We start from the raw sequence: 20491 nt of genomic DNA on the forward strand, positions 1-20491 counted from the left end.
GCAAGTTTTAGTGGAATAGAAATGATTCGCTCAGGCTCGCTGGAAGAAAACGTCATAGCAGCCGTCTTTGGAGTATGGCTGTAGTCAGCTTCAGGGGCCCAGCAAACCCCCAGGAGACGACACCGTCACCCGCATCTTGTCCACTAAGGAGAATCCATACCTCTCATGAGATGCTTCAGGGAGCGTGTGACCCAGAAAAGTCTGAGTCAGGCTCTTAAGGGAAAAGGTCAACAACTCCACTTCTAGTTCTCGTGTCAGAAAGAGAAATGGGATTTTTTTTTTCTTTTCTTTTCTGTTTGTCCTTTTTAAATGAAAACCAGGTTGTAATGTCATGGGTGGGGGGGAATGTTTTTCTCCTCTCGTAGTTGACAGTGAAAGCGTTACATGTGCGCCCGGAGTCTGGCAGGTCACCGCAGGAATGCTGCCTAAGAGTGTCACTGATGCCACTTCGCCTCAATATTGACCAGGTTTGTACCGCAAACATTCTTGAGGGAGTTGAGATTTTAAAAATGTCCCGCATCCGGAAGAAGAGGTTCAATTTAGGAGAATTAAAATGTTTACGATTTCACTTTTACGGAAGTTGCGTAGCTGAAGCAGAGTTCTGCTGGTGAGGAGCAGGGCGGACTCATTAGGCGTTTGGGACCTGCTCTGTTGGTGGGTAAACGTTCGATGTTATTCCCTGTCTCCTCGTCGCGTGCGTGCCGCAGCACTGAGTACCTGCTTCCCACGCTCTCATCCTCGCATACACACGCTTGTGCAGGTACATGGGTGTTTTCAGGGAGTGTTAAAGGACTCCCTCCTATCTGTGATTGAAAGATAAGAGCGGTTGTGTCTTTTTTATTTTTTTTTAATTAAAATTTTTTTAATGTTCATTTTTAAAAAAATTTTTTTTAACGTTTATTTATTTTTGAGACAGAGACACAGCATGAACGGCGGAGGGGCAGAGAGAGAGGGAGACACAGAATCGGAAGCAGGCTCCAGGCTCTGAGCCATCAGCCCAGAGCCCGACGCGGGGCTCGAACTCGCAGACCGCGAGATCGTGACCTGAGCTGAAGTCGGACGCCTAACCGACTGAGCTACCCAGGCGCCCCTGTTTATTGATTTTTGAGAGAGAAATAGAGCATGAGTGGGGGAGGGGCAGAGAGAGAGAAGGAGACGCAGAATCCGAAGCCGGTTCCAGGCTCTGAGCGGGTGACACAGAGCCCCATGCGGGGCTCGAGCTCAAGAACCCGCGAGATGATGACCGGAGCCAAAGTCGGGACGTTTGACTGACTGAGCCACCCAGGCGCCCCATGAGCGGTTTTGTCTTAACCGCCGCACCTGGAAGAGAATTCCTACTGCCCTGGGCAGAGTGGCAGATCACTAAATTGGTACCTAAAGAGATCACACGCAGCAGAGATTTGTGGAAAAACATAAAGAAATGCACTTTGCCATGTTTTAGCAAGCATCCCATCAAATTATTGCGGGTTTTGCGTTGACTCGGCTGTGTAAAACCTGGCCGGCACCTCTTGGGCACACTCGTTCAAGGTGCACGACCACGAGGTGCTTCAGAGGCGTGCGGCCTGGCGGTGCGGGGCCCGGGCTCGGGGTTTGCATCTCGGTTCTCTTGTCCTGGTTGTGTGGCTCCGGGCACGTTGTTTCTCCGTGCCTCTGTTTCTTGGCTGGTAGAATCCAAGTAATGGATGTAGCATCAGTTGTAAAAATGAAGATTGAATAAGATAGTGAGCGTTAAATATTTAGCTTCGTGCCTGGCGCACGGTGTTAAAGGTCTGTTGTTCTTACTAACCGAAGCACGTGACAACAGAGAAAATAAATGGAGTTGTTAGAATAGCCTGCTTTTGAAATAACAAAACTGTCCCGTCCCAGCCTACATTGCTGTGAGCTCAGGTTTGAAGTAGAGAGTATGTTGGGGCGTCTGGGTGGCGCAGTCGGTTAAGCGTCCGACTTCAGCCAGGTCACGATCTCGCGGTCCGGGAGTTCGAGCCCCGCGTCGGGCTCTGGGCTGATGGCTCGGAGCCTGGAGCCTGTTTCCGATTCTGTGTCTCCCTCTCTCTCTGCCCCTCCCCTGTTCATGCTCTGTCTCTCTCTGTCCCAAAAATAAATAAAAAAACGTTGAAAAAAAAAAATTTTGAAGTAGAGAGTATGTGGGACAGCATTATTGGTTTGCTTAAGTAGTATGGATTGAATAATGGTGACTTATCTAAATAAGTAGCAGATATTTCAGGAATAATGTATCAATATTTATATCATAAAATACAGGCATTTCTCAGAAAAGTCTCGTGAAGCGCAGAAGTTCAGCACGGCTTTACATCGATACTGGTCGCTTCTGAGCTGGGACGGTCCTGCTGATGCGCACTTGAGATTTATGTTCTCTCGTTAGGAGAAGAATATCTTTGCATACCCGTATTTTAATTTGGTCCATCCATACATTGGCCTGTATTGGAATAGGAATACAATGAAGTATTTATGGGAAGTTTGATCCGTGGAACTCACCAGCCTGACCAAGAATTTGTGCGAGATGCGTCTTTATAGCATGACTTTGCCAGACTTGGCCCGGTTTCCTTTAATATGCTTTTTTCTTTAATAGTGGGCTTAATTTCTCACTCAGAGCTATAAAGCATTGTGATTTTGAAATGGGAAAATATTAACTGTTGAGAAAACAGAAATAACTGTTATGGTGTAACTGAGGAGTAGCAGGAAATAATTCCCCAAGATGTGAACCCTAGGAGAACACAGCCATGCTCCCAAGTGTTGGGGAGGGATTCACTGCGCCGACCCCCCCCCCCACCTTAGTTTGAGATAGCAAATGGTCATCTGGTTAGAAAACCAATTACTCGCATTCTCCATGTTTTCTTTTGAAAACAAATCAGTTGAACGACTGTGCTTTGAGTAATATTTTTCTCAGCCAACATATCTCTGACTTTATTAACTGGATCAAGTATGAAAGCCACACACTGTTTTCTCACGTTTTCAAAAAGCTGCATTGCCGTTGAAGTTCAGTGCCATTGCTTCCAAAGCTCGGTGTATCCGTAAGGCAGGCAGGATACCAGGCGGAAGGGGTGGTTTTGGTCTGGGGGAGGGTAAGTAGATGATGACGGTCGTGTAAGTCGGCAGTTTGGGATCTGAAATATGAAGAGGCCAGATTGCCTGACTCTCCTAGTCTGGGATCCATTTCAGTGTCTCACTGCCTGGAAATCTGCATAGGGAAGACATGCTTATTAACCCCAGATCATCTGCTGGATGCCAGCCTTGTCCCAGCTTCTGTGCTAAGATGTTGGAGATATGAAGCTAGGCAAACACCCATCCTCAAAGACCTCTGTCCGGGGCGGTGGGGGTGGGGGGAGGACCAACATAAAACAGAGGACTTTTTAAACACCCTGTGGTGAGTACAAGTGGTAAAGATAGGCAGAGCATGTTACACCCCAGCAGAAAGGGCTCCTTAGCCGTCTGGGAGTTTAGAAGAGTGTGGAGGGTAATCAGGAAAGGCTTTCTGGAGGAGGTGACTCTTGAGGTGTGTCCTAAGGAATGCAGTGGAGTTAGTCACACGAAGCTTTTTGTAAAGGCATCGAGGGTCTAGTTCAGGGTGTGAGAGGACGTGTGAGTCCATTCTGGTAAGGTGAGTTTGTGCTTGGCTGAGGTTGGAAACGGTGAATACATGGCAGGGCCAGTTTGCATATTGGTGTTTTTTTTTTAGCATCATTGCTTGGTTGCCTGAGTATGACATGAAAATTAATTATTTTAACACTTTAAGTCATATTGTACTGTTAATATCTTGTATCATAGGACCTTAAAGCTAGAATAACTATAGTCTGTTTGCAAAAATAATAAACCAAGTTTTTTTTTAAACTTTTAAGAAATTGATTGTATGGAGGTATAATTTGCATACAGTAAAGTGCCAGGATATTAGGTGTACCGTTGGAGCGTGACTAAGATACACACGTGAGTAACTACTACACCAGTTGAAATAGAGCACATTTTCTGTTCCCTTCAGAGTCCCCCGGGCCCCTTTGCAGTCGGTCTCCACCAGTAGCCATTGACCTCCTTCCCGTCCCCGCGGGGTCAGCCTTCCTGTCCCACTACTTCGTGTGAGTGGAAATGTATTTGGCTTCCCGTGCCACGCGCTCCCTCTGTGCTGAGGCAGGTCTGTTCATTTCTGTTCAGTCTGTTCCCCTTTATTGCCGAGTACGGATCTCACCGTATGGCTGTACCACAATATGTGTATCCGTTTACTTACTGATTTACATTTGCGTGGTTTTCTCGGTTTTGGCTCTGATAAATAGAGCTGTTATGAAGTTAGTGTACAAATCTTCTTGTGGATCTGGGTTTCCATTCGTGTTGGGTATTGTAAACAATTTCCAGGTCACGAGGCAGATGTGTGTTTAACTCTTGTGAGAAGCTGCCTGTTCCCCGCAGCGGTTACGCCATCGTATGCCCCCGCTGCAGCAGGTGAGAGCTGCCTCTTCTTCACACTCTGGCCAAACTTGGTGTTGTGTGTTGAACTGTCTTATTTGGTGTTCATTGTGGTTATAATTTGGATTTCCCCTGATGATGGTGCTAAGCATCTCTTCATGTGCTGCTTTGACATTTGTACACTTATTTGTGAAGAGTCTGTTTCTGGCTAGTTTTAAAATCAGGTTTTATCGAGTTGTAAAGAGTAGCATAAATAACAAAATCAAAACTTCTGAGAACATTGAAACGCTGGTGATTAGTACTCCTTTTCTGTTTTGTGCATTTGTAGTAAAAATGGATAAAAGCCGCTGTCTCTGTAGTCTTCCTTTTTTAAAAAAAAATGTTTATTTTGAGAGAGCGAGAGAGAGAGCACGTGGCACAGGGGAGGGGCAGAGAGAGAGAGTGAGTCCCAAGCAGGCTCTGTGCTGTTAGCACAGAGCACGACGTGAGGCTCAAGCTCAGGTTCTGCAAGATCGTGACCTGAGTCGAGGTCAAGAGTCAGATGCATCACCGACTGAGCCGCTCAGGTGCCCCTTTTAGAGCATATTTTTACCTAGAGTTTTCTCTTACTAGTATTTTTTTTTTTGAAGGCAGTCATGGAGTCAAAGCATTTATAGCGTTAAAATATCGCCATCTAGCGGTCCAATAATGACAGGTAACATTTAGGTTAACTTTGTTAACATCTAGTTCTCGATACACGTGTATATTAAATGTGTGTATATATACATACGTGTATCTGCATATTATTATGTAATGTAAATAACAAGAAGTCATATACGTGTGTAAAGCATAATAAAATAATGAACCAATCATGAACCGACTACCCTACTGCAGAACCAGAATATTTCCATAAGTAGCTGCTTATTCTTCAGCCCCATCCTTCAGTCTCCCATATGCCATGTTACCTAGGAAAATACCTTTCTAACTTCCATCATTTATACTTCTGGTGAATGTGGTTACTAGTTGATCAGATCCCTTGGAATTACCAAACTTTTGGTATGCCACCAAATATTGTGCCCTGTAATTGACTGTCACATCGCTTTTTCTGGTGCGATATTAACGTGTTATATTTATTTAGGATTTTTCCAAAGGCAAGGGAAGAATTAGAAAGAAGAGGCTCAGGCATTTCATTTTCATATTTTCCAAAATGGATTTGTTGGTTTGAGGGAGGGAGGTAAAATGTGGCTGCTAATAATGGGCAAATACGGTTTATTCAGATGACATCAAGACAGGCCTGTGCATTTTTGTTACTATATAATTTCAGAAGAGACCATACTGAGTGGGCTTACTGATTCTGAGTGCCCTGTTCCAGGAAGAACATGTATTAAGGCAGCCTAACGTGGCAGTAAAGGCAACATTAAGACAGTGAGAACTTGTGCGGCCCCAGCTGTTGCTCGTATCGGTATTACCACTACCGCCGGTTTGCAGTGAGAACTAGTGTTGAAGACTGAGAATGCTGTATTTCCAAGAAAACTAAAATTTGTTTTGATTCAGAAATAGCTATGTAATTTTTAACCCCTCTGTGTCTTAATTTTCACATTTGATTTTCTCAGGGTTGGGAGAATTAACAGAATGTGTGTGTGTGTGTGTGAGAGAGAGAGAGAGAGAGAGAGAGAGAAAGGAGCAATGCCTGACACAGTAAAAATTGTAGATGAATAAGAAGTCAAATATGGGACTGTAAGACACTCTGCTTTTTAGTTTTAGAATCAATCTGCCTTTCCCTTCCCTTCCCTTTGGTTATAATTGCATCTTTTCATTTTAGGACGCTTTGTTCTTCCTGAAGGATTTCTTCACGAGTCTTTCGACAGAAGTAGAGCTTCTCGTGGCTCCAGATCCAGAAGGTATTAAATATGTGTAGCTTGAAAATGTCTATAACAAGTGCTTGGATTGATTTGTTCTGAGGCCTATTTGAGAGTGTATTTCCAGTCTTCGTTCCGATTTATAGAAGTGTGTTTTGTGTGTGTTTTTCATATTTCGCCAAGGTAGTATATGTGAAAGTGACATCTTAAAAGGCGGAAGTCCGTTTTCTCTGTAGCGGTAATTGTGTTTATTAAGTGAAACATAGCAACACAAGTTGCAGCTACCTGGATTTTAAGCGGGTGCTCTGAAGAAGCACAGCGGGTCTTCAGTGTGCACGTTACCTTTGCAGTTAAGAAGTCTCCCGGAGCTGACGTCACCTGCAGTTTGCCGAGGCATTTAAGCACCTCAAAGGAGCCAAATCTCGTTCTTTCTTTCCCTGGGCCGAAGCAGCCTTCCCAGAACACCAGTGTCAGCTCCGTGGAAGTGGTTAACAGGGAGGAACAGAAGGACTTCTCAGCTGAAGAAGCAGCAGTTAGTGATCAGCCTGTGTTTTTTAGGTAAATCACTTAATTTGGATAACAAGTAAAGCTATTTTAGACTTTTGAAGGTTTATTATTATTATTTAATGTTTATTTTGAGAGAGGGTGCGAAAGCCGGGCTGGTGGGGGTGCGGCAGAAAGAGAGGGAGGGAGAGAGAATCTCAAGCAAACTCTGTGTTGTCAGCGCGGAGCCCGATATGGGGCTCAAACCCACGAACCATGAGATCATGACCTGAGCCAAAATCAAGAGTCGTACGCTCAACCGACTGAGCACCCCGCCCGCCTCCCCCCGTACCCCCCCCCCGTGCCCCCCCCCAAACGCCGCCAGGTGCCCCTGCAGGTTGTTCTCGAATGTGTTCGTGTACCACTCCCTAATCGTGAGATTACGCCAGCTTTTCTGTGCCTGCCAGACCGTCGACTGGTGTGTTTATTTACAGGCGGGCCTCGCGCATCCCGCACCCCTTGATTACACACAGCAGCCCTGGCTCAGGAGCCCTTCCTCCTGATCTTTTCTGGAGCAGGAATGTCCTTTTCCTCTTAGCTGCCGCTTCCCCCTCCTCAGCTCTCTTCCCAGCCCCTGTGATGGCATATTTGCACCTCCTCAAACATGGTGTCCTTTACACACCTTGGCTTCCTGCGCTTCCTCCTCCCACGTGAGAACTTTCTGCGGTTTTCCGTCTGCCCTTCCCCAGCACTGTCCTGTCTCTCCTGACCCTTCGCTCCCCAGCTCAGTCGGCACTGTCAGGAAAGTCCGGTCCCCTGCGCAGCCGCCGTCTGCTGGAGTTACTGCCCCACGGCCCAGCCAGCCGCTCGCACGTCGCAGTTTGTCTTTCGCTTCCTGACCCGTTCGTTCTCCCCGTCTTCCTTCTTTCCCAGCCCTTGATGGTGGGCGTGGAGCCTTGGCTCTTTGGAAGGAGTGAGGATGATGACCAGGCCACCTGTGTTGTGAGGGACTGTCAGCTACTCCCCTCGTTTTCTGTACTCCTGCTGACATCGACGGTCCCCAAGTTCTGTCTTTCCACGTGGACTTCAGGTTACCCTTTGGCTATGGCTCAAAGCAGGCAGTGTAACTATTTTAAAGTGCTTTCATGTTTTATATATCTTGTGTACTCTAGGAACTAGGGAAAAAAATAACCGAATATGAGAATTGGAAGGATCCTGGGAGAGATGATCTCTGGTGGTTCCAGACCTTTCACCATGAAAGAAGGATCTCTTTTATTTTGTTTCTACCAAGAAACTGTGTACCCGAAGTAATCATTTGAATACCGGTTTGTTTTTGTGTGAACACTGGATAACCGGTCCAAAAGAAATTGAATTGTTAACAGTTCTGGCCTAAAAGCAAAGAGGTTGGATGCTTTTTATTTAGTCAGCTTGTGTCGCCTTACTTACTTAAGCAAATGTTTATTTTTATCATTAGACTATTTAAAATTGCTTACAGACTTCTGTGTATACACTCAAAAACTCCTAGAGGGCCTAGGACCCTGGGGTGGTAGTTAGTGGTATAACCCAGATTTCTCCCTTCATAGACGAGGAAGTTAATGCCCAGAGAAGTGAGTTGACTTGCTCGAGACCACACAGTTAGTGGCCAAGTCAAGACCAGAACACAGGTCTTCATCCCAAATCCAGTGCGTTTTCTAAGTGATGGCCTAATAGCTCCCCCTCCCCCAACCATTCCATAATACTTACTGAGCTCTTGCTCTGTGTAAGCCAGCTCTTGTCCTAGGCACAGTGAACAAAGTAGAGAAAAATCCCTATATAGTTGACATTACAAATAATTAAAATAGATGATTTGTCATATTCTGTGCCATGGGGAAAAAGTGTGGACGGAGGAGGCAGGCGTCAAGGGGCTGTTGCCGAGAAAACCAAATGGAGAAACCACATGGAGATGTGTATTTGGAAGATGGGGGATGACCTGGGGTCCCAGGCTCCTTGTAGTGACTGGTGGAAATACAGCACTTCCATTTGACTGTGGGTTAAACTGGGCTTTTGTGGAATGGCTTATGATATAAATGCAGACATTAACTCTGTGGAAAAATTGTGTTTCAAGTCCATTGTGCAGTCCAGCTTGGGGAAGTCCGCTTCTTCTGTTTGAGGTATACCATCGGTATATAATTATGACTTCATTGTCACAGAACTCCCAGTGTCTGTATGTTGATACCCTGTTTATCAGCATTAATTTCAAGAATGCTCACTAAAATCCACCAGCGTAGGTGGCATTTTAAAAATTTAGTGACTTGGGGTGCTTGGGTGGCTCGGTTGGTTGAGCGTCCCGACTCTTCATTTCGGCTCACGTCATGATCTCAGGGTCGTGGGATCGAGCACCCTTTCGGGCTCTACGGCGAGTGTGGAGCCTGCTTGACATTCTCCCTCTGCCCCTTCCCCCTGCTCCGCTCTGTCTAAAATAAAAAGTAAAAAATAAAAATTTACTGACGAAGATGTTTAGGTTCAGAGTTTAAGTTCCTTGCCCACGATCGCATCACATATAACTGGTAAAACTGGAATTCGTGGCTGGGTTTTCTGGCACTTTCTGCTTCACCATGGAGCTTAAATCCCTTACTCTTCTCTTTTTTTACTTCTTGGTAATGATTATATCATTTGGTTTAATCTTGAAGGTTGCTTTTATCAGTTTGTTCCCTGTATAAATGGAGAATATCTGCCAGAATGAATTTTTCTAAAGTAAACATTATTTAGTAAACTAGGAAAAGATTTTTGTGAGGAAAATTTAAGTAAATCTAACGTAGAATATGATAAACATCAGTTAAGTTGTTATATTACCTTAAGAAAAGGTAGAGCTGGCTGAAAGACATTCCCCTTTATTTAGGCTTTGAGATACTTATATCCACATTATTTTGTGGCTTCGTTTTTTATTCTCCAATTGAATAAATTTAACTTCTAATTTCAGCTGTTAGTACTTTTGAATATAAATAACTCCCTTTGTCTGTCTTTAGAGAATTTAGATTCACATCAGAAGTTCCTATTCGACTTGATTATCACGGCAAACACGTGTCAATGGATCAGGTTTGGAAACTTTGTATAAATATACTCTACAAAATTATCTCCTTTGTTTTTTTGTTTTCTAATTATCTCTTTGTTTTTCTTTGTTAGGAGTTAATTTTTAAACCTTTCCCGTCATAGTTTATGTGTGTTTGAAATGATGTGCAAGATTTTAAAATTCTGTTTTTAAAGTAAACGTCATTTAAGAACCCATGAGTACGGTTGTTATAAGTTGTGTCATATGTCCTATTGTGTATTTTTTTGGTTGCAAAATATTTTAAGTGTTCTAGCTTTATTCGTGAATGAATGTTACTTTGCTTTTCCCAAATAACACTATTTTGAACGTGAGGTCTCTCAATCTACACATTAATCTGTTTTAAATCCCAAAGGGCACGCTAGCAGGGATCCTGATCGGTCTGGCCCAGTTAAACTGCTCGGAACTGAAGCTGAAGCGCCTTTTCTACCGTCACGGGTAGGTTGGTTTAGTACGTGAGGCTTTACGGTATGGTTACTACAGTTAGTTTACAACAAATTGAATGTTGAGTTTTCTTAAACAAACAATTTAATTACTTTACGGTATTGTCTGCAGAGAGCTCGTTTTTAGAGGACGCTTCCCGATTAGGGGCTACTTTTTATTCTGAGCGAGTACTAGTAGTTTGGACAGAGGAGGATGTTTCAAAAACAGCTATAGTTATTTTTAAATAATTTCCCAAAGTTGTAAATCAGTTTATTTAGCAAAAAGACTGGGCATTCATAGCGTGATGGTTCTTAGTAGCTGGGAGCCCTGTAGCAATTTATAGACATTGAATTAATCTGATGCCAGAATAAAATTAATCCCTGGATGCTCGAGAAATTAGAGCAGTGGAAGAACACACTTCTACTGGTTACCTAAGCCTCACAGAAATTACTGATGTTAAACCAGATTATATGTGTGTACATACATCCGTGTGTAATATATTCAGACTGAATATCTACAATATCCGAACCTGCAAATCTCTTTTCTGTATACTAATAGCCATTTGCTCTAGCTTGCTAGGTGTTGACAAATTGTTTTCGTATGCCATCACCGAATGGCTCACGGACATTAAGAAGAACCAGCTACCGGGGATCTTGGGAGGCGTTGGGCCTATGCACTCTCTAGTACAATTAGGTGAGTTTCCTTTTTTAATCAAAAGATGATTTCTTTTGCCTGATCTGTGATTCTTAACCCTTTTGGAGTTCGTGGATGCCTCTGAGAGTCTTTGTGCGGACCATCTTTCTAGAAAATTCACGTGCGTGGTCATGCACACCTGTAAGAACACTTGGCCTCCCATTTCAGGTTAAAAACCCCAGGGTGAGAGTGACAGCAGAGACCCGGGCTCCATCGCTCCTCCTGATTTCCCTGTATCGACTGTCGTTCTAGTGCAAGGCCTGAAGGACCTGGTCTGGTTACCCATTGAGCAGTACCGGAAGGACGGGCGCATCGTCAGAGGGTTTCAGAGAGGCGCCGCCTCCTTTGGCACTTCCACAGCGATGGCTGCTCTAGAACTCACAAACAGAATGGTTCAAACCATACAGGTATCTCCCCACAGCCTGCCTTCCTCTGTACAGAGAGGAGGACTTATTGTAAAATGGTTGGGGTTTTTTTTGTTTGCTTTTAAAAGGATATTGTGAAACTATACAAAATGCTGGAGTAGGTATTTTATTTATGATGAGTTAATTTTTTATTTTTTTATTGCTTAACTTTCCGGTGTTAAGTAATTAGTAGAATAAAGAAGTGGAATGCCATGTCAAATTTGTTTGCCTGTTTCAATTAAATTATGACCTTTAAGTTAGTCGAGGATTTATTTTGCCTCAGTTATATGAAAAGATCATAGCTAAATGTAAAGAAATCATTGCAGATCAGATAGCAGATGTATTAAGGTTTGTTGCATTAAGTATTGAGCTCTAGTTGACCTTGTCTAGTTGTTCACAGACAGGGCATTCTTGACTAGCCTGGTAACATGGAGAGTGTTCTCCGAGGACAGAGGAGCCACTGAAAAAGTCTGATCGATCCAGATATTAATTTTTTTTAACGTTTATTTTTGAGAGAGAGAGAGAGAGAGAGACAGCAAGAGCAGGGGAGGGGCAGAGACAGAGGGAGACACAGACTCCGAAGCAGGCTCCAGGCTCTGAGCTGTCAGCGCAGAGCCTGATGCAGGACTTGAACCCACAAGCCGTGAGATCATGACTGAGCCGAAGTCGGACGCTTAACCGACTGAGCCACCCAGGCGTCGCCTAGGAATTAATTCTTAATGTGCCCTTTCATGTTCTTGTTTTTTTTTGTAAAGAACTCAGCCCCTTCAGAAGTGCCTGTGTTAGAGCCTGTGGGTCCCTGTGTTCTTTTGGTCAAGTACATCATTGGGGCGTGTGCAGACTTTTCCTCTGATTCATTCTTTCTGATAAAATGATCCAGGCAGCAGCAGAGACTGCTTATGACATGGTGTCTCCTGGGACCCTTTCTATCGAGCCCAAGAAGATCAAAAGGTTTCCTCATCACCGCCTAGCCCACCAGCCAGTGGACCTGCGGGAAGGTGTGGCCAAGGCCTACAGTGTTGTGAAAGAGGTGAGTGGTATTTGAGAGGATGAGGCGGAAGCAGCTGGCGTGCTTTCCTGGCTTTTGTCTCACGAGCGTTCCATGGTTGGGATTTGTTCCTGAGAATCCCTGAGAGTGGACTTCGAATTGCTCCCAGTAGCGAGTGCAGATATCTGCATGAGGTCGGAGACTGGGGCCACGTAGTGATGGGCTCACAAGAGGGGTCATGATCCAGAGGAAAGACCGATTCTCCTTACGTGCAGAAGCCGGCTGGGTCACGGAGACCAGCGCGTGCCCTCCCCAGCCGGCTGTGACACAGGAGTCACACTGCGCTGTAGTTGCTCAGCTTTGTTGAGAAGTGCAGCTTTTACAGCTTTTCAGGTGAGCCGCTCACTCTCGTCCCGATCCCGTGCCTCCACTGTCCTGAAGGCGGTACGTGGGTTTTTGTACACGTTTGTACAGTTATCATGTATGTATTCCTAAGCAACATGTACTGTTGTTTATATTTTGAAAGTCGCCATAAATGGCATCACCGTGTATGTATCGCTGTGTAACGGCTGCCTTTCAAGATCGATCCATGTTGGTATGTGTACATTTAACTTAAACTGTCTTACAGCATTTTACTGTATGACCGTATTTTCCTGTTGGTAGACAGTTGCCATTTTTTCCCCTAAAACACTGCTTTAGGAATGTTCATGTAAACGTCCCTTTATTTGTGCAAGAGGTTATGTGTAGCTGTTCGAATCCTGACCCTTATTAAGTATTTGCCAAATTGCAGTTTAGTTGCGCCAGTGAATCCCGGTTCTTTATGGGCCTTGTTGGGGACATTTTTTTTAATATGACATGAAGTTTGAGGTTGTTGTATTCATGATGCATATATTAGGATTTCACTAAAGATCTTTTTTTCCCATCATATTCGGACAGGCACAGGTGCCTAGGACGGTCTTTTCCCTGACAAAGTAGCCTCTGTGGTCCCGAACAGTCGGATGACCACTGAGGTAGGGCCCCCAGGACATGTATTAGTGGGATAAATAAGACCACTTGCCTTTCTTAAGAGGAGATTCATTTGGGAGAATAGAGAGAATTACTGGTCAGACCTGTTCCTGTAGATATCAGGATGGGCTAGTTATCTAACATGTAGTCATGTTAGAAATCAGGTTTGCAAAAATGATTCTGGGTTTCAAGGCCTGGTGGGGGCCGTTGAAAGCCAGATGTAATGGCACTTGGATATGGGGCACTTTACAGTTTACACAAAGCTTGACCAACTTAATCTGTATTCATTAAAAAAAAATATTTATGTGCTTACTTTGTCCCAGCTGTATAGCGACCATCAGAGGTAGGTGGTGTTCCTTGCTCAGCCCTGAGGACCGGCTCTGTGGGAACAGCTCCCCGGTGGAACAGGGCAGGTCAGAGTGGGTCAGGATTGGAACCTGGGTGTTCACTCTGCCTTGTCCTCTTCTTTCTCTCAAACTGTCAGGATGAGACTGGGGGAGGGAGGGTGTGAACAGTGAGCACCCTGTAGACGGATCTCAATTCTGTGTTAAAAACTTTTTAAATAGAGGCACCTACATGGCGATAAACATGTCTTTTCCCTTTTAGATGTTAGTAACTCAAAGACCGAGAGAAAACACCCCGTGTATTTCACAGAAAGGCTGCTCCTCTAGATCTGGGCTCTGCGCACCATAGCCTGTAGGGCAGATCTGGCCCCGGCCTGTTTTTGTGTGGACCTTCTAGCTCAGGGTTATTTTTACAATTTTGAAGGATCGTAAAAAGAAAAAGCATATATACAGTAGAGACTGTGTGGCCCACAAACATTTGCCTTCTGGCCCTTTCCAGAGGAAGTCGGCTGACCCCGGCTTACATAACTCCCCCTCGCGGGAGGCAGGTAGCTGTGATGAGGGCGGCGGTGGTGGTGGTGACCCGGAACACGCTTAGTGAATACGCGGTTCCTGCCGTGCCGGTGTCGTTAGGTGCGTCGTGGCATTTAATCTCGACAGTCCCCACACCGTGGAAATTCCCCATTGGAAGGACTTGGTGAAGGCAGCGCCTAAGTGCCGGAGCTGAGATGGAATTTACTTCTGTTGTCTCCACACTTGCTGGTGGGGCTTGCTGGGTGATGTCAGCTAGTACCCGGAGGGGGAGCCGAGGGAGGAGGGGGGAGGTGGTGGGGCGAATGGATAAACTGAGCCTTTTCTCTCTTGTATGTACTAGATGGTTGTAAAAAATGGCACTTAAGTGGTTGGTTTTTTGTTTTTGTTTTTTCTTCTTCTGTACTTTCCCTGCTCCGGTGTTCCGTGCTTTTGCCTGCTGTGCCGGGTGGGAGGGATACTCTTGCTCGCCTGTCAGAGTGATGGCAGGATTCTGGGTTAGGACAGCTTCCTTGATTTCCCTGGAGAGCCCGCAGTTCCTTGCGCTGTGCCCCTCCTGAAACGGCCACACCGGAACAGGGACTCGTGTCCCCTGCGGGGAGGGGTCTGGAGTTAGACAAGTGCTGGATTCAAAAGTCGTGCCTGAATTTTACCAGCTCGGTTTGATCAACACCTTTACATATTCAGCTTTAAAGGTTAACGGTCATTATTTTAATGTTACACAGTTAGAAGAGGAAAACATGCTACAGAAACTTTGTTTTTAATTATTAAACATGTTCCTGCTTTATGTTCTCAGATTTTTTTCTGTTTAATCCAGTAAGATGTTGTATTTCGCCTTTTCTCTTAAGTGCATGTTCCATAGTTATCTTTTCTAGTAAATAGATGATAATTTAAAACAAATTAAGTAATTTTCTGGAGTTTCGTAGAAATAGGTTTTCTTGTTACGGTTGGATCGGAAGAATTATCACCATATTTCTTTTGAGATTATGTTATTCCGGAAGCTTTGTTTGCTAAGTTTGATTTAACTAGAGTGATTAATAGTGCCAGGAGAGCTCCTCTTGGATCATTAAATATTTCTTTAAGCTTCCCTACGTGAAATTGTAGTTTAGCTGTATTTTTTACACACACGTGTCACAACAAAATACTAAGTCATAATAATTGCCTTTTATTTTCCCTTATAATTAGAATTTTGTCATTAATGTAATTATCCTGGGTTATCTCAAAAGCACAGTGGGTATTTTTTTTGGTCTAGTTGCAAGCATACTGTTGATGAACTCTGCTAAAGCTGTGTACTGCAGGAAAATTTAGAGATTTTTCTGACCTTCTCTCCTCTCTCACTTTCAGGGACTTACAGACACGGCTCAGACTATTTACGAAACTGCAGCTCGAGAACACGAGAGCAGAGGGGTCACCGGCGCCGTGGGCGAGGTCCTGCGCCAGATTCCTCCCGCGGTGGTGAAGCCTCTGATCGTTGCCACAGAAGCAACATCAAATGTATTAGGTGGCATGAGAAACCAAATTAGACCAGATGTTCGGCAGGACGAGTCCCAGAAATGGCGCCACGGGGAAGACTGATTTTTCAGACGTGACTCTTCGTGAAGACAGCGCGGGGGGGAAACGAGGAGCATAGCGTCCCGTCGGCAGCTTCAGAGGGAACTCATTGAATTTTATTGTGCTCATCTCAGGAACAAAAGCGTTTCTCAGTTAAATAATTTAATATCAAAAAAACACGCAACCAAAAACTTGTGACGTTTCAGGGCTCGTTTGGTACTTGCCTGTAGAAATGTTTGGCGGCTGGTGTCAGAAGTCCTAAGCGTTGGCTGCTGAGTGAGTGAAACGCTTGCTTTTATCGAAATGGCTACAATTCTCCTTGCTGGAGACGAGAGAGCATTGGAAGCCGCCTGTTACAGTGGAGCATTCGGAAACGTGTCGCTTTGAAAGGACCATTTATGTTGCCCCGAGGAGCTGATTTTTCTCAAGGTTGAAAAAGAACCACAGCTTTGAAACTTTCATTGAGAACGAGAGACCGAGGCTCCAGGGAAAACAAAGCAAATAGGATCTTAATATAAATATCACTGAGGAATAACTAACCTAGTCGGTTGGAGTTAGTGTCCGTGCACTTGAGAACACGATTTCCATTTCCTCAGAAGACCTTTCTGTGGGAGTTTGAGAACGTGAATGTCGCAGACGTGTTCTGTTGTGTTGCACTTTATCCTCTGTGTGTGTGTGCGTGTGCGTGTGCGTTTAGGTTAATACAAGTCGAGATACGTTCGTTATGTAATTTACAGATTTTCACAAAATATAAAGAGGAGTAAACTGAGTGTTTTTGGCGAAGGAAGCTAATAACTCAAACGTAATAACTTCCATTTATTTGAAGTGTAAATGAAAATGTGCACTCTATAATGAACTGGGGCCCATATGATTGTTTATATGTTCAGTTTTCAGCAGGGGTAGTGCAGGCTTGTTAGGACTGTGTGGAGAGGGAGATTGGAAATGATTTTTACTCTTGTGAAATTAACCAAAAATCCTCCAAATATGCCCTAGTCAGCTATTTCGAAGTACCGTCTTTACTTGGTTAACGATGTACGTTTTGATAACCTGTCGGGAATGAATAAAGTATTTTTATTTAAAGGTAAAATTGTTCTATGCTTCCATGAATACTTTGCTTGTCTTAGAGCATATTTATAGGTGCAGTACTAGGATCCATCCCAAGATACCTGGGGCACTTTCTCAAGACTGATTTGGTTCATAGCAAGGAAATCCTTACCTAGGAGTGAGAGGGAAGTTGTCCGCAAGAACTCCATTTTTGACTTTCGGTTGATCTGGCCGAAAGCAAGTGGGGGACTTTGTTTGTCCAGTGTTTACAGCTGCATGATGGGACTTCTCATTTCTCAGAGTGGGGAGACTCACGTCTTTGATGTGAGTTTGGATTTCAGAACTGCTTCTCAGCCAGGGGTTTGAAAAACGATGTGGAATTGATTTCATTCTCTAGGTTCTCTGAACAAGAGGGCAATGTAGACCGAAAATCTGGGCCTTTAACATTGATGAAAGTTGTGTTAAACAGTGTTTAATTTTTATTCTGTTTTCCTTTGTACTGTTGAAAAAACTCAGAGAAGCGCCTGTTTAAGTGTCACGGAACTTTCTTTTACTTTGTGCCTATAAAATGCAGTCTGTGTAAAATGGGATCCCGAGGAAACACTAGCCACACCCGTTCATCACCACGAAGCCTCAGCCTGCTTTGGGGGCACGTTCCGACCACCCTGCTCACCGACCCCACCATGTTCCAGGTTCCTTAAAACAGAGCATACTGTGTATGTTATCTGTGATGATGAATCAAACAAACTGGATTAAACTTAAAATATAGAAGAGCTTTACGTTTTCCGTAGTTACACCGATTATTTAAGTTCAGTTAGATACAGCATAGGGAGAAATAATCATCCTCTTCTTTGTACTCTGAGTTGTAAATAGACTGGTTTTTCGACACATTCGGTTTATAAATCCTGTTTTGACCTACATCTCCATAACGTCATCTCCACGGCCCGTGTCCTGTGCTCCTGCACCTGCTGTCCACAGCGTCTGTTTGGGAACCAGAAACCTGCCTCAGAAAGGTCCAGTTTCGAGGTTCTGTTCGTTGCCTCTTTAATCCAGATGGTCTTTACTGGAGATGTTTATGTAGGTCATATCTGAACCCTTCTGCATAATTAAGTATCTTCTATTTTTTCTCTTAAAAAAAAGTCTCTTCCAGCTTTTATGTCGCAATGACGCAGTAAGAAGATCGTTGGGCAGGGCCCTTGGGCTGCCAGGGCCTCACTCACTAGGCAGGTGACGTGGCCAAGACATTTGATTTCTCTTCAGTCTCAGCGTCTGCCTGTAAAGTAAGGGGGTTTTGGGTGACAGAGCCCAACAGAGATTTTTGGCTGATGAGGGCGTGTGTGCGCGCGTGTGTGTGAATGGCGGTGTGGGATGTGGCGCTTGGTAGAGGGCCCCAGTCCTGCGCCACCTCGCGCTGATGGTGCCGAAGGAGAGCGCCCACGGCAGCCGTGGGTTCCCCTAGATCTGGGATCTCTCCGAGTGCTGCATTTGAGTGGCTGCGGTGGCCGCGTGGTTGACTTTCGAGGTGCGGTTCTGAACGGAGCGGACTGCGTCCGTCTGCTTGGTGCTGCCTGGCGGCCAAACGGGCATCTCCCCAAGGAGTCCAGCGAGCAAGCTTGACCGAGATCCCTCAGCGAGTCTTAGAATAGACAGTGTTAGAGAGACGTGTGAGGACCACTCGATTAAGACCGCGAAGTCCATGGCGGTACCTTCTCTTGAACGGGGACTGACTTGCACTCCCAGTTGCCCTCTCTGTCCCCAGATTGCTGTTATTTACAAGTAGGACATCCACTTTAAGATTTGCCTTTTAGGATAGACCTAGTGTTTCTTCTAGAGCAGTAAACGTCCATTTTAGCCATGTTTGGGTCCAATTTGGATTCCCGCTTACACGCACGTATTTAACATCGATGTTTTTATAACACAAAACCCACTAAGAAATCTTTCCAAGCAGCCGTGTGCCTAAAATGGCCAAAAATACTAAACACCGGTGTTTCCTGCCTCCTGCTGTGTGTCACTTTTCCAGTAAAGTCCTGTTTACTTTGTAATCGTCCCCTTTTGAAAGCTGCGTTCTGTAGGCTTGGGGCCTCTGTTCAGTTTCTAAGCCGTCTAGACGACTCTGCCTCTCCCGTGCAGGGGCCGCGTGTCCCGGCGTGTTTGGTTCGGGTTCTGTGCGCTGTGCATACTCTCACCAGAGCGCAGAGACAGCGGGCAGTGTCGGAGTCCGGCAGTTTGCAATGAGAACACTTGCGCTAACTGGCTTCAGGGTTGACAGCCGTGGAGAGCTTCGGGCCTCGACTTGAATCACTGGCCTTTGTTTCCGTTTTCTTACACCTGCATTGGGCGTCTTCCCTCAGAATCGTGGGGAGGAAGCGTGGCAGGGCTGGTGTTCCGTGGTGAGCAGTTACTCTGTTTCCCCTCCCATCCTCTTAACCTGCTTAGGACCTTAGGGACCAGGTCGAGAAAGTTCTTTAAGCTCGAAAGGGACTGTCAAAAACTCGTGACCCTCTTTGTATCTGCAGGTGGATGAGACAAGCCAGCTGATACCAAGTAGAATAAATCAAATACGAATTTGTGAGTCTCAGGTGTAACGAGGAAGGTTATGTATATAGCGTAGAGTTAATGTAGGGGAAAAAAATCTTTTGTCGAGCAAGCCCATTTCTGCTAGTCTTTTCATATAACAATAGCTGAGTGCTTTGATGCCAATTTAAGTCCCAATTGTCGGGGTCAGCCAGGCACACTGCTCCCCTCAGTAGACTTCATAAACACAGCTGTCATCAGCCCGCTTACGCGGGGAGTATTTTCCTTTCATTGTAGTCTGCACACCAGAGGTAGAAAAGGTGTTCTAACACCATCACGATGGGCTGCTTTTGGGATGAGAAATTTGAGTGCCAACGATTCCCATTTCAAGATGTCAGCAGTTTTCAAAAACATTGGTGTTAGAGATCTTTGCCTCCTGGGCCAACCATGGGCATCTTGGTTTCGAGTGCCCCCTGCTGACAGTCAGGAGGTGGCAGGTGTGACGCTGGCTGGCTCCGTGACCTCTCTCTAGGGCAGTGCGTTGTTGACGTAGCAGCCCCCCCCTTTAAGAAATGTGTTTATCTTGCTGTTCGACACGTATTTTGTATATATGAAATGGCAGCTTCTAGTTTCTAGTTGGATTCGTCTTCTCTCGTTTCTATAGAACTCGCCGATCACCCAGGACCGGTTGCTTTTTGATGGTGGAATTTGGAAGGGGCGCCAAGTTCGGCTCTTCTGTGAATCCATCCCGACTTCAGAGATTGAATTTAATCTCACCACAATGTTGTGTACTCGTTGCTAAGTTTCCTAGTTTCCCCTAAGGTAATTTTGGATGTGAGTACTTTAAGAATACCGATGCTGTATGAGTATTTTTGTGGAAATGTAACTTTTTGTCAGTGTGACTGTTGAAAATATTATGAAATGAAGAGAACTCTTGAAGAAAATTAAAATATTTACTCTTTGGAGTTTGCTTTAAACACTATTGTCTTTCGCCAAGAACTGTTCCCAAAACCTGTATAAAATACGTTTGGGGGTGGGGTGTAGGTCTGTGTCAGATCCTGTTTACAAGAAACAGTGTTCCTATGATCTGGGTCCTCGCGATAGCAAATCGTGTATCCACCTGCTCTCAGATATGTAGGGCATGTAATTTTAAAATGTGCCACTCCTGCGCGCTTTAG

The 20491-nt window shown here is 44.9% G+C and overlaps 1 protein-coding gene across 5 annotated transcripts in view; it reads left to right on the forward strand.

The window, feature by feature from the left end:
• The window catches only part of ATG2B (autophagy related 2B), a 74275-nt gene extending 53997 nt beyond the window's left edge, over window positions 1-20278 (forward strand). For 4 of the 5 annotated variants that reach the window (XM_047080149.1, XM_047080150.1, XM_047080152.1 and 1 more), the window contains exons 34-42: window positions 366-467; window positions 6212-6290; window positions 6599-6806; window positions 9737-9806; window positions 10172-10254; window positions 10811-10932; window positions 11185-11339; window positions 12217-12366; window positions 15549-20278. In XM_047080149.1, the coding sequence (XP_046936105.1) occupies window positions 366-467; window positions 6212-6290; window positions 6599-6806; window positions 9737-9806; window positions 10172-10254; window positions 10811-10932; window positions 11185-11339; window positions 12217-12366; window positions 15549-15779 (1200 nt within the window). In that variant the 3' untranslated portion in view covers window positions 15780-20278. Of the gene's footprint in view, window positions 1-365; window positions 468-3991; window positions 4770-6211; window positions 6291-6598; window positions 6807-9736; window positions 9807-10171; window positions 10255-10810; window positions 10933-11184; window positions 11340-12216; window positions 12367-15548 lie in introns of those variants that run through there. The other variant, XM_047080153.1, reaches the window with a different exon arrangement.
• The last annotated feature ends 213 nt before the right edge of the window (window positions 20279-20491 follow it).

This window comes from Lynx rufus, unplaced genomic scaffold, assembly GCF_022079265.1.
Source record: "Lynx rufus isolate CCGP_SWC_20201006 ecotype Redwood Valley unplaced genomic scaffold, mLynRuf1.p SCAF_17, whole genome shotgun sequence".
NCBI lineage: Eukaryota > Metazoa > Chordata > Mammalia > Carnivora > Felidae > Lynx > Lynx rufus.